Genomic DNA, 13,404 nt, shown 5'->3' with positions numbered 1-13,404 from the left:
AACTCATGACCTGTGCCTTATAAATGTTGTAAAGGTTTTAGAATGTCAGGATAGAAAGCCACTTCATGTACTGATGTGTACTTTGATCCAGTAAAGTGGTTGAATTGTACATTAATTTATCTTAATCTTGAACAAAAATGATACAATCCTATTTTAAATGTTAGTTGGGTTTTGATACTACTGCAAGAGCATTTCCACTTCAATAATTATGTAATTACATATTTTTTCAAATTTTAAATTTGAACGATAAAGCACGATAGAAGCTGATTCCAGCCATTGAAACCCATGCTGCCTAGTTAACCTATCAACCCCATATGATTTGGATGGTGGGAGGAAACTAAAGCACCAAGAGAAAACCCACATAAGTCATGGGAAGAACATACAAACTCCGCAGGCAATATTAGATTCAAATCTGGATTGCTACACAAACTGCTACGCCAACCATTGTGGGGAGTAGGATTAAGTTTTAAGCACAATTTCAGGATTTGTGAGGGAACAAACCCACATTGCACTTGATGCTGAACTTGTAATCTTAATGTAACCTCAAATGACTCTTTAAGACATTTCATGCATGACATTTCTACATTGTATAAAAGTTTTGGCCACTTATGAATACAAATTTATACCATAACTGTTAAGATGAACAATTTAAAAGCTCCAGTAATAATGTTTATATCTCACTTTGTTGTACAGAATGTTCTGAAAGCCCAGCCTTACTTAATGGGAATAATGTTACCATTAAAACATATCCTGAAGATGAAGAGATGTACTCTCATACATACCAAGACATAAATATTGGAAATGAAGTATTACCTTTACAGTCACAAAATATAACAACCATTTCAACGATAAGCTCCATTAGTTCTGAAGATAAGTGTGGACCCATGACAGAAACATACCAGGAATACTATGATCCTCTCAGCAACTTTATAATGCTACGGTCCAAGAAGGCTCCAGATCCTTGTAAGACAAATAATGACATTGAAAATCAGACCACTGCCAGTAAGTTCCAACACCTTCATGAACTCCACTTTAAAAATTTGGCTAATTATTACATCTTTTATTTTTTGTTATAGCTCTTTGTTTTAAGTTCTCTTTTAAGAAACTGCAGGAAATTTAGGATGTCCTAGAAGCCAAACAAGAAAGTGTTCAGTTCCCAGAACAAGTGATGTTAGATTTCATCCTTATTTCTCCATCAAATTTATTTCAATATTTATAAATGCATTGTTCAATATGTAGTTAGTTTGTGATTGACCATTAATGGAATTCAGCTCTGCCTTTTAGGCAGCCCAAAAACTCATGTGTACATTCCTTATCCTCAATCTTCATGGAACATTATTTCATGGTTAATCTGACACCTTACAGTTAATTATATCAGCATCATACTTTGGCTCAGCTGAGAAGCAATGAATGAGGGGCATTTTCACTTTTGCTCAGCAGCCCCACTGGTTACAGGTCATCAAAGGTTTAACTTGAATGCAATAGACCCAGTGTTATCCATTCAAAAATAGTGGATATATTGGCCTTTTTTTTAACATTATGGAAATCTTTTAAATTCTGTTTCATCATAAACAGGATATCATACATTTTACCCTCCACCAGTGGCAGTGGGATGGTTTCCACATTGTGCAGCAGGGTTTTGTGGATTAGTAACTCTACAATGTACCTAAAAAAGCAAGAATTCTTGTTTCATTAATGTAAACTCTCGACCCAGTTTAGGTCCAACAATAAACTCTCGACCCAATTTAGGTCCAACAAGAGAGCTTGTACCTCCATCAATCCATTTGAGTTCCTACAAGAGAGCTAATGCATTTTGAGTTCAATGCTGAAGATAGGATATGCGCCCAAGCTTTGCAATATTGGGGTAGCACAGCCAACCTCTGTTTCAGAGGAAGGTTATTTATAGATTTTTCTCAGGAGTGGGCCTCAGAATAGCAGAAGACCTTTATGTTAATGGAACCTAGTGGAGCATCTAAAAAAACCTCACTGTGGAGTTCATCACTAAGAAGGTGGTAGCAGTTTGTAACTTTGAATGTGAAGTGTTAATGTCTGTCCCGTCCCCGCCCCCCCCAACCGACCCCATGTTATCTTGTCTAATCTGAGACATTAGCTCTGAATTTGTCCACACCATTGAAGCTTAGAATTTGTAATAAAAATTATTTACCAGTGTTTAACTTTTTTTTTGCATTTCACGTTTTTATTTATTGGAAAGGTTTCTGTGATTAACTTTCTGAATTGTCAGCAGCTGAGAGACTTGGTATTCTATTTCAGTTGATGAAAGTGTTCACAACATTGAAGTGAACAGCGATTCAATGATACCAAAGATCGATTCAGTCCAGGAAAGTAGACAGCAAGATTTAAGCAGCATTTTGATAGAAGTTCCAGCATCAGGTATTCAAATTCTTTGACATTTTAATGTAGAAATGGTTATCGTTGGTGTGAAAGTGCTTGCTTTTGCTTACTATTAACATTAAAAATTGGTTCACAGAGAATAGAACTACGCTTTTTTTTATCACCATGATATAGAATAATTTGGAACTAAATGAGAACAGCACTGCAAAAATAAGGTTTTGTAACTTAAGTTACTTGATTCTCTGTCTCAACCATCTTCCTTTGAAATTTGCAGAAAGTTTATAATACCTGTGGTTGACTATAATAAATTCATTCAAGACCAAACCACAAAAGCCAGTATCCAAATTTATGGACAGTAATTTCCATACATCAAAGTAAAATATTGCAGATGCTGGAAAGCTAAAATTAAAATATAAAATTGTGGCAGATGATATATGTGGAGTATGAACATTTCCAGTTGATGACCTCTCATCAGAATTGGAAATAGTAAGCAAAGAACTTTTTTTTCCAAAAAAGGAGAGAAGTGAAGGGACCCAAATACCTTTTCCAAGTGAAGCAGCAATTATCTGTACTTCTTCCAACTCAATGCAGAGCTGTGGTAAATCAATTATGCCATGATTAGCTGGTACCGGATAGACACGCCTCCCAAGACCAATTATAACCATAGCCCCTTGCATGCTCCCCCTTTCTCTGCTTTGATCAGTCAATGAGGTTGATGGTTGTTCCAGCTTTAGTTAATAAGAGCCTGATAGTTTCACAACTTCAGCCTTTTGTGATTATTGATGGTACATTAATAGCATTCAAAACTTACAATACAATCTCCTCCACATTGGAATAACCAAATCCAGATTGGATAATTGTTTTGTAGGACATCCCCATTCAAGCTATGAGAATAATTTTGGGCTTCTAGTTCCCTGACACTTCATTTCTCCATCCCACTTCCACTGTGATGTCTGTCTACAGTATTCAAACAAAGTTCAACAGAAGTCCAAGCACCAACAGCTCATCATATATCTTCAGGACTTATCATTGAAGCTCATTCCAGTTTCTTGTGTGACATTTTCAGTATTCAGTTTTTTTTTCTCTTCTCAAATTTCACTCATCATCTTAGTTACACATCTTGAGACAACTTTATCACACAATTTTAAGTGCCTTCCATAACCTCTTCTGTCATTCATTCTTTACTGCTCTGCAGCCTATCATAGACCATCCCTTTTATTCCCACCATACTTACATTCCACTCTCTGCAACCAAAATTTGTTTTATTTATAACTCTTCCATGTTCTGATGATAGATCATTGAGTTGAACATTGTTTTTGTCACCACAGATTTTGATTGGCCTGCTCAGTATTTCCAGAATTTTATCATTTTGTCAACTAGAAACATTTTTCTTCTGTTTTCAGCCAGCCAGTGTCAAGCGTACTATCTATTAGAGGCTGCAGCACTGCCTGTGTTGAAAGACCTGAAAGGTTCTGCTCTGTCTGTAGCTGTGACTGGGACATTTACTACTCTTGCTTTTGATCATACTCGATTTTTCCTAAAGCACCAGGAGAAAGTAGTGAGTAACAGTGTTAAACAAGGTCAGTCTTAAACCTTTGCTCACATAAGAAAAATTAACTCATTAACACGTTTAGAAATATTGCAAATCTCAAATATGGAAAACAAATAGGTTGCTTTAAACATTTTTTATACTGTATAAAACTCTATTCCCAATTGCACATCCTGAATAATGTGTTATTTAATACAATACAGGACTACTATTTGGATTCAACTATTCGAGCAAATGGACATGTTTTTTTTTTAAAAAATCTCATTTTAGCAAGTACATATGAATTTAGCTTCAAAATATAGCAATTATTCAAACCATCACATATAGTTGTTATTTTTTTAATTAAATGGCATTCATTTCTTGAAACACTGCTCCCCATCTGTAATCCCTGCTTCTCTCAAACTCTATGAAATTCTTCTGTTTCTGCTAGACCATTCTCCATTCTTCCTCTCTACCCTATCCCTCTGTCTCCTTTCTTCCATCTCTCCACTTATTCCCTCTTCATTCACAGAGCTATACCCCCTCCCCTGTATTTTCTTGTCCCTCTCTTATCCACCTATTAACTCTTGCCTGTGCTCCTCAGTTCACCATTTTATTCAGGTATCTGCCTTCATTTTACTCATTCCTTGATAAAGGGCTCAAGCCTGAAATGTTGGTTATGTTATCTTTGCTACATAAAGTATACTGTTTTACCTGATGAGTTTATCCAGCATTGTGTTTTTACTTCAATCATTGCATCTGCAGACTTTCATGGTTCCATCCTTTATTATGTTGGTTACCTTGCCTTCCTGAGACAATGATTCATATAGATGTCTGCAATGGATGGGAGATCAGAGACTGAGATGGACCTAGCTGTGTTTCTACAGCTTTCTACCTTCCCAGGCAGTTAGATTCCCAAACCGGGCCATGATGTAACCAACCATTACACTTTCCATAGTGCATCAATTTGATAGAGTACCCAATGGCATGACAAATATCCTCAGACTCCTTAGGAAGTAGAGGTGTTGGTGTGCCCTTCTTCAGGGTTATCTCGATGTGCTAGTTTCAGGAAAGGTTTTTGGAAGTTGAAGTGTCTGACCATCTCCACCTCTTTTCCATCAATGCAGACAGGTGCATGGTCCCTCGGCCTCTCCTCCTAAAATCAGCAATCAGCTCTTTGGTCTTGGTGATGTGGAGAGCAAGATTGTTGTTCTGGCACCACCCAACCAGGTCCTCGATCTCCATCCTGTATTCTATTTTAAATTGGTTGTCGTGACCTCACAGTGTGATTAAAACAACAAAAAGCACAAAGACATTTCTATCTCATGCTTAATTTTTATGTCCTACTAATGCTAAAAATGTTCATTGATCTGTATGCTATGATATTATGTGAACATTAAACCAACCTTAGCGATAGGTTTAGAAATTAGATGACTCAGTTCAAATGTAATTTTTCATAGGTTGCTTCAAGGTGGGTAATTGTAACTCAAGTTTGTATATTCTGCTGTGTAATAATGATATTCTAAATTGCTGCATTTCAAAGCAGAGCCCATCTACTGACAAATGAAATAAACTTCATCAATTCATTAGCATAATGAAAAACATTAATTAATTTTTCTTGTAACTCCTGATTTTCATTTTCTAAAGTATGAATTTTTTTTTCTGGCTTGTGCTTTGTTCATAGACTTATTTTACCGGCCTCCTTGTTTTATGTTCTTTCCAATAAATCCGTGTAGCCAAATGTTGTGACGGAAAGGAAAGGTTCAATGAGTTCAAAGAGCAACGACTCTGTACACAGGCTGAACACAAGAAGGATCTTTATTAAAAGACAAGTGGGGATCACAACAGGGATAACACACGCTAGTACTCTCAATCATACAATTATAGTATAATCAGTCACATTCGGAATAAAACCATCGATACTAGCAACTGCTTACACTCCTACAAACACAAAACAACCCAGTCACATTGGACTTAACACTACCGACACTAGCAATTGTGTACAGATTTATAACAACCAACCTGCCATTCCTTGTCTAATATGGGTACGGCTTCAATGCTATTAAACAACCCCGATCCCTGTGCAGTGCACCCCTTACCAACAACTCCTCCAGCATTGTCCACAGTTTGTGATCTAGAGTGGAACAAGGTTTGTGTCAGGACAGAAGAACAAAGAAGAAGAGCTACTGCATGTGGTAGACATTGTAGTACAGTAAGCTGAAGCATCCGGACCAGATAAACACTAGGTGATAAAGGAGCCAATGGTCAAGTCTACACCAGTGGGTGGGAAGAGTCCAACCTTGATTGGCAGGTGTTGCAACTCTGACTAAGTTCCAGTCGGAGAGACTACATGACCCTCCAGAATCTACGTTTCCACTAGGTTCCAGACAGAGAGGTCACATGACCCTCCACAATCTACACTACTTTCCACCTTTCGGAAGTCACATTACTCACCAATAACTAAAAAGCAAGTAAAAATATAAATAGAAAAATAAATTAATGCATTGTTAGAAAAGGTAAAGTTCCTGGAGAGTAAAAGGATAGGCACAACATAAGGGTGAAAACATTGATTCAGAAAATTCCAATGGTCTACCAACTCGCCACAGACAGAAAGGGTCATTGTTTTCCCTATGGAGTACCTTGTTGTGGGAACTGGCCCCCTATTTATTTGGTTTTTTTTCATCGTTCATTGAATCTCATATGTGGTCTCACTGACTTGCCCGGGATACAAGTGCAGCACATCTCACTGACAATAGCACTGGTACCACCTTGATCTGCGAGCAGGTAGTGAAAGGTCATCCAGATTTCCCTTAATTCAAAGTACCACAGCTCTTTCTTTGGCCAGCATTTCCACCACAGTGGCCATTCATCCGGGTACAGCTCCATTGTTTGGAGATACACATCTAAGATGGCTGCTGCCCTGCCATCCCGGGGGAAGCCAGGCATCAGCACAGCAGGCGTGAATCCAGGGTTTACCGGTGATTCTCATTGGAGCCCCCCCCCGTTGCTGGGCTTATGCCAGGATACCTTTCCTGCTTGCATTCCCACTGATTGCTTGGACTGGTGGTGACTGAACTAGGTGCACCATTTTGCCAAGGTGTGTTCCGTGGGAGAGTCAAGACTCTTTATATGCCAAATTGTATGGAGGGGAAAAGAAACCAGTTCCCAAAGCACTCATCCCAGCAAGGATTTTAAAAAAAATGTAGACATACAGCATGGTAACAGGCCATTTCAGCCCAAGAGTAAATGCCGCCCAATTACACCCAAATAACCTACAACCAGGGAATGTTTTGAACAGTGGGAGGAAACCGGAGGCCCCATGGAAAGCCCACACAGACACGGGGAGAACGTAAAAACTCCTCACAGCATGTGATTTAAACCCCAGTCTCTGGCACTGTAAAAGCGTTGCGCTAACCGCTACACCAACCATGCCGTCCAATTTATTGGAAATTAGGTGGTTAATTGGTGAGAGTAGAAGTACACCGTCATTTCTGAAACATTTTGATTAGAGTCCATACAAGTAGGTGTAGGTGGAAGGCCCTCAGCTGCATGTTCCAAAGCAGTGATGCAGGTGCCACAATCTGGTGTGGTGGTGCTGTGTGCATATTAGTAGTCATGGAAAAACTCACTAGCGTCAGGTAAGTTGGTTGGTCTGGTAACATGATAGATTAGTCAGGGGTCACCTCTGGTGGTTCCAGTAGTAGAGGAGAGGCTGGTCTGGATCGGAGTGGGCAGTGCATTGGAAACTCCACCCTTAGGGGGTTTCCCACTGCAAAGTTCTTTGCAGAGAACTTGCATGTCTCTGTGACTCACCAGCAGGGTGGCCTCATTGAACTCTTTCAGCTCTAGAGTGGATCAGGGTTTGTCTCAGGACCGAAGAGCAAAAAAGAGCTACTGTACATGGTAACTTACCAATGACTCCTCCATCATTTGTGACCTGGAGTAGAGCAGGGTTCATCTCAAGACCGAAGAGCAAAGAGCTACTGCATATGGTGGACTTTATAGCACAGTAAGCTGATGTGGCCCAGGTAATCACTAGTTGATTAAAGGGGCCAATGGGCAGGTGTGGACTAATGGTGGGCAGAGTTCAACTGTCGATTGCCAGGTGATGCGACATGACTAAGTTCCAAGCGGAGAGGTCACATGACCCTCTACAATCCACATTCCCACCAGGTTCCAGACAAGTCGCATGACCAAGTTGAACTCTGTGGAGTTCTATGTTTATTGGTATTATAATACTGCTATTTTAGAACAGATATACTTTTAGATGTACAGTATATATTTTGCTGTACCAATTAGTGATAATTCTGCCACCCCTTGGGAAAAGTGAATCTTAGTTGTATGTGATGTCATGTATCTGAAATCTTAATAATGCACATTATATCATGTACAAGATGAACTGTAAAGAAAGTGGACTTTGGTGCACATTGCAATGTTACAAATAAAATAAACTGGAATATAAACAATTAGCAAATGAACTGCATGGGATCAATGAGAGTCCACCTGTATCCACCTATTAACTTTTGCCTGTTAGCCTATGCTCCTCCCCTTTCCCTTCCTCCCTCTTCTCCTCTTCCACCTTTTACTCCCCTCCCCCCCACCCACCCCTAACCAAACCTCTCACCTTTTTCTTCAGGCACAATAAACCCAAGCATCTGCAAATTTCTTTGTTTAACTCCAGCTTGCCTTTTTTTTCCTTTTGTCATCATCAATGGATTTGGTACCCTCAGCCTAATCACTGATTGGGGTCAAAGCACCAATACGTGTGTTCACTGCTTCACACTGCTTGCCAATCTGGAAACAGCTTGTTATTTCTACTGTTGTTGCTTTCTGTTAACCAACTAGTCCATGTACTTTGTGTCAGGTCTGAGATACTAACCTTCAAATAGACTTTCCCTCAATTGACAGAAGGTGAGATGGCATATTGAAATAACTTGTGAATTTCATCAACAATGTCCATATTTTGTGAGATATGGTTCCCGAGACATTGGAAGTTGTTTTGGTTTGTCAGGGTCCCATTGTGAACCTTTATTGTGAGAGGGCTTTGTGACATAGCAAGGATAGATTGGAAGAGTGTAACTCCCATCCTCTCGTAGGCTTCCATAAGACCATATGATGTAGGAGGAAAATTAGACCATTCCACTAATTGAGTCTGCTCTGCATTTGAATAATTACTGATGTATTTTTTTTCTCTGAACCCCATTCTCCTGCCTTCACTCCATAACGTGGCACAATTACTAATTAAGAACCGATCAACATCTGACTTATGTCTTAGCCTTCTCATGTGACTGACAACAAATTCCACAAATTCAACACTCACTGGCTCAAGAAACTTCTCCATCTCTGTTCTAAAGGGACATTCTTTTATTCTGAGGCTGTGCCTTCTGACTCCTCCACTACTGGAAACTTTTTCTCCATGTCCACTTTATCTAGCCCTTTCAACACTCAGTAGGTTTCAATAAGATACCCCTTCATCTTTCTGAACTCCAGTGAATATAGACCAGGAGTCATCACAAGCTCCTCTTATTTTAATCCTCACATAATAGAGTGACAAATGTCTGGTTTTGACTTTAAGATCATGTACTTAAGATACTAAGGATCTTGAGAATGACTTAAGTCAAGACTTTTTCCTGTGGTCATAACTAGCCAAAAGGATGAGGGTGTAATTGAAGCCTTTCTTGAGTCCTGAAGTATGTACGTTCAACAAATTAATTGCAACTAAATTATTATTAAACTTCAATTCAATATAAAATTAGGGTGGAGTTATGCGCTGATCTTGAAATATTCAACTCGAATTTCAACTTTTATGATTTAGATAACAAATAGCAAGTGAGAGAAATGTCAGGTATTGAAAATCTAGAACATGAAAAACTTTTCTAACTCACCTCCTTTGTTCTTTGGCATCTCTGTTATTTCCAACTTTTGCAACATCAACACCTTGATGCGCCAATATGAAAAGTTGAGGTGCAGGAGCAGCACAGAAGGCAGATAATTTGATGGCTCATCTCCCAACCTCTCAAAGAAGATGTAGCTCCAGCAGCACTAAAAAAGATCCGAAAGAGAATCGTTTGACTGACCAATATGTTTCTTTGGGGTGCAACTGAAAACACTTGCTATTTTCTGTGATCTTCAGCAGCGTGAAGAAGAAGCAGCAGTGTTCTACCTTAAAAATCTGTCTCAGGTCAAAAACTTGAATCACTTGGGCATATATCATTGTTCCCTTTAACTGGATCTGCATTCTAAAATTAATTGTGCAAGGATTATCACCACAATTCAAGGTGCAAAATTCGGGAGTTGCTTGGAGTGGGCAAGATATTGAGTTCATTGGGCAATAATGTATCCAGTGAACAATATTTCTTAAATATAATTGAAAATAATAAAATGATTGATCTGTTATCCTGAAGTTATGATCAACTCAATTTGTTTAATTAATTTGAGTTGTTAATGGCTTAATTGTCATTCTTACAATAATTCAACTGATTGCAAATTGCATTATGATGTCTCTTGTAAAATTAATTTTACACGAAAAAATCCATGTCTGTTTTAGCAGCTTTATTAACTTGAAACTTTAATCATTGTTTTGATTCTGGGAATCCATACACTCTGTTTTGCATGCTCCTAATTCAAACAGATTATAGTATCACATGAATTTCAATTTCTGATGGTAATCTTAAAATGCCATTTTTTTTTAGTAGACTAGCACTAAAATAGAACAAAGGATTAGGATCACTCAATCTGGGGCGTGGCAAGATGGCGTAGGGAACAGACGTGCCTTCCAGACCTCTCCTGACTCTGATTTATTGTTTTGTCTTTAAGTGCCCGTTAAAGTTCTTTTAAAAGTTTATAAATAATAAGAGGTGTTGGATTAGTGCCTAATGGTTTATATGCAAAAAAAGAGGTAAAAGAAAACATCAACAGATTGTTAAAAAAACTACATTTTCCGAAATTGTTTGAGCCTACTTGTTTACAAGAAGCCAGGACTCAGCGTAGAATGGATCCAGAGGAGGACGTGCAGAGTTCGGCATTGAAGCTCTGTTTTAAGCTGGTGAGGCTCTTTGAAGGTCGCATTCAACAGCTTTCGAACCAAGGAGCTGGACGGGTGCCAGTATTTCACACAATGGCCACTGTGAGTGCTGTTACTCAATCTTTGACAGTTGAATCAACTGGGGCGCCACCAGCTGGAGAGTTAAAGAGCTGTCATTCGACTGATACAGCGGTGGCGTTGCAAAATGCATCTTTAATTACAACGGTTTTTCCAGACATCAATTCAGTGAAGATGATTAAAGAGATTTGGCTTAAAGATAACTCTGATCTTCAGTTTCCTGGCATTGCTGGGGGGACTTTGAGAGGGATTTTTATACGAAGTCAAACTGCTAGAAAAGATACTAAATTAAGAAAAGGGACAGAAGATCCCGTGGTCTCTAAGGAACAGCAAGACCCCATTATGCCTGAATCTACTTCTGTTGAAATGTCTGTTAAGGATCTTGAAGATAAGATATATTCTGTATCGAGTCACTTAGCTAATTTTGTGAACTTGTTTATTTCCAAGATTAATGCGATGGCGGAAGTCATTAATGGAGCTTTTAAGCTTGAAACCATTGAAAGATTTGAAATGTGTGATCAAGGTTTAGTCGATGCACAGGATCAACTGCAAGATGAAAATAGAATAATTGAAACATTGCAGATCCAAAATAAAAATTTAGCAAAAAAGGTTGATTATCTGGAGAATCAACCTAGACGGAATAACGTGAAAATTGTTGGTTTGCCAGAAGGCATAGAAGGACCAGATCTAAGAAAAATTTTTACTGAATGGATTCCACGAGTTTTAGGACAGGATAAGTTCCCTGAAGGTTTAATACTGGAACGTGCTTATAGAGTTTTAAGAAGAAAATCTTTTTCAGGACAGAATCCAAGATCTGTTTTGATCCGTTGTTTGAACTATTGTGACAGAGAGACAATTTTACGTACGGTTACTAGAAATGCCCAGCAAAATAGATCTCCTTTGATGGTTCAGAATAATCCTGTTTTCTTCTATCAAGATTTGAGTCAAGAAATTATGTTTCAACGACGCGAATTTAATTCTGTGAAAGAACAGTTGTGGAAAAAAAGACATAAGGCAACATTTAGGTATTCTGCGGTACTGAAGATTTTTTAGGATGGAAATTAGCCAAAGTTCTTTGACAATCCTAAAGAGGTTATGGACTTTGCTCAGTCTCTACCAATCATGTGGTTTCAGGAACGATGTAGTCCTTCAAGGTCTCCAAAGAGAGTAGAGATGTAAGGTGGGATCCAGATTTTTAAAAGAAATGGAAGCAATGGTGACCGAAGTGGTAACTTTGATTTAAAAAAAAATAAATCTTTTATCTTTTTTTTGAGAAGCGTTTAAATAGTTTAAATAATGATGATAGTTTAATGAAATGGGAGTTGGGAGAGGGAACTGGGTGGGCACTAGTTTCCAGAAGTCATCAGCTACCTGTGAGTTATCTCACACCCAATATTTTGGGGGAGTTACCGCTTTGGGTGGTTTAAACAGGAGAAGGTAATTGTGACCTCCGACCTGTTTTTTTTTTCTTTTTAAATTTTGGGTTAAGAAGTGAAGGTTTTTTTTAAATTATTATTTTTTAAATAAATAATTTTTTTTAACTCCTTTTGTTTTCTGATTGTAATTGAGAGGGAATTAGGAGGTTTTTTTCGCTCCTTTTTTTCTCTTTTTTGGGGTTTTTTTTCTCTTTTTTCTTTCTTTTTTAAGAGGATGATGTCACAGAAGATAATAAGTAAAAAATTGAGGATGTTGAATTAGATGAAGAGGAAGGTGAGGGGAAAGGTGATAAGAAGAAAAAGAAGAAAATTAAGTACAAATACATTGAGGGAGAAGAGTTTAATAAAATTAAGTTAATTTCGATAGAGAATTTTGAAGATGTTATAAATGAAGAATATGGAGAATTTTATAAGAGTTTGAACTTTTTTTTCTTTTCTTTTTTTATATAAGGGGAAGGGAAGGGAATAAAAAGTTTATCTGATTGTTTTTCTAAGGGATGTTTTTGTTCTCTCGATGAATTATAAAGGAAACTTGGTATTAATGGAAATTCTGTATTTATGTATTAATTATGATTTTTTTGTATAACAGATATGTGGTTGATATATGATTTTAATATTTGAACTTAGTTTTAAAGTGGATTTCATTTGTTAAATACATGTATTATGTTTGATTTAAATATATGTTTAAGGGTATTATTTTAGTATTGATATTTTTTTTGTTGTTAGTAATTTTTTGTTAAGTTTTATCCTTTATTTGTAAGTGGAGTTTTTTCTATTTTATTTACAACTGTTAATTAATTCTTCACTCTTTATTTTGGGGGGGGAGGGTTGGACTAATTTTAAATTAGATGATTAATGTTGTGTTATAATTATTGGGGGGGTTAATTTGTGTAGTTTAATTCTAATTTTTATTATCTTATTTTGTATTATTTCTTTAAATGTAATTTTTATTTTATTCATGTCATAAAATTTTAAATAAAGTTTAT

The 13,404-nt window shown here is 37.5% G+C and overlaps 1 protein-coding gene across 1 annotated transcript in view; it reads left to right on the top strand.

Moving 5' to 3' along the window:
* Positions 1-13,404, top strand: part of LOC138756661 (protein shortage in chiasmata 1 ortholog) — a 241,433-nt gene that overhangs the window by 82,764 nt on the left and 145,265 nt on the right. Inside the window, exons 14-16 of the mRNA XM_069923047.1 lie at positions 694-1,002; positions 2,272-2,391; positions 3,756-3,932. Of these exons, the coding sequence (XP_069779148.1) occupies positions 694-1,002; positions 2,272-2,391; positions 3,756-3,932 (606 nt within the window). The remainder of the gene's footprint in view (positions 1-693; positions 1,003-2,271; positions 2,392-3,755; positions 3,933-13,404) is intronic.

This window comes from Narcine bancroftii, chromosome 1, assembly GCF_036971445.1.
Source record: "Narcine bancroftii isolate sNarBan1 chromosome 1, sNarBan1.hap1, whole genome shotgun sequence".
Classification (NCBI taxonomy): Eukaryota; Metazoa; Chordata; class Chondrichthyes; order Torpediniformes; family Narcinidae; genus Narcine; species Narcine bancroftii.
This window is presented reverse-complemented; position numbering and strand designations above follow the sequence as displayed.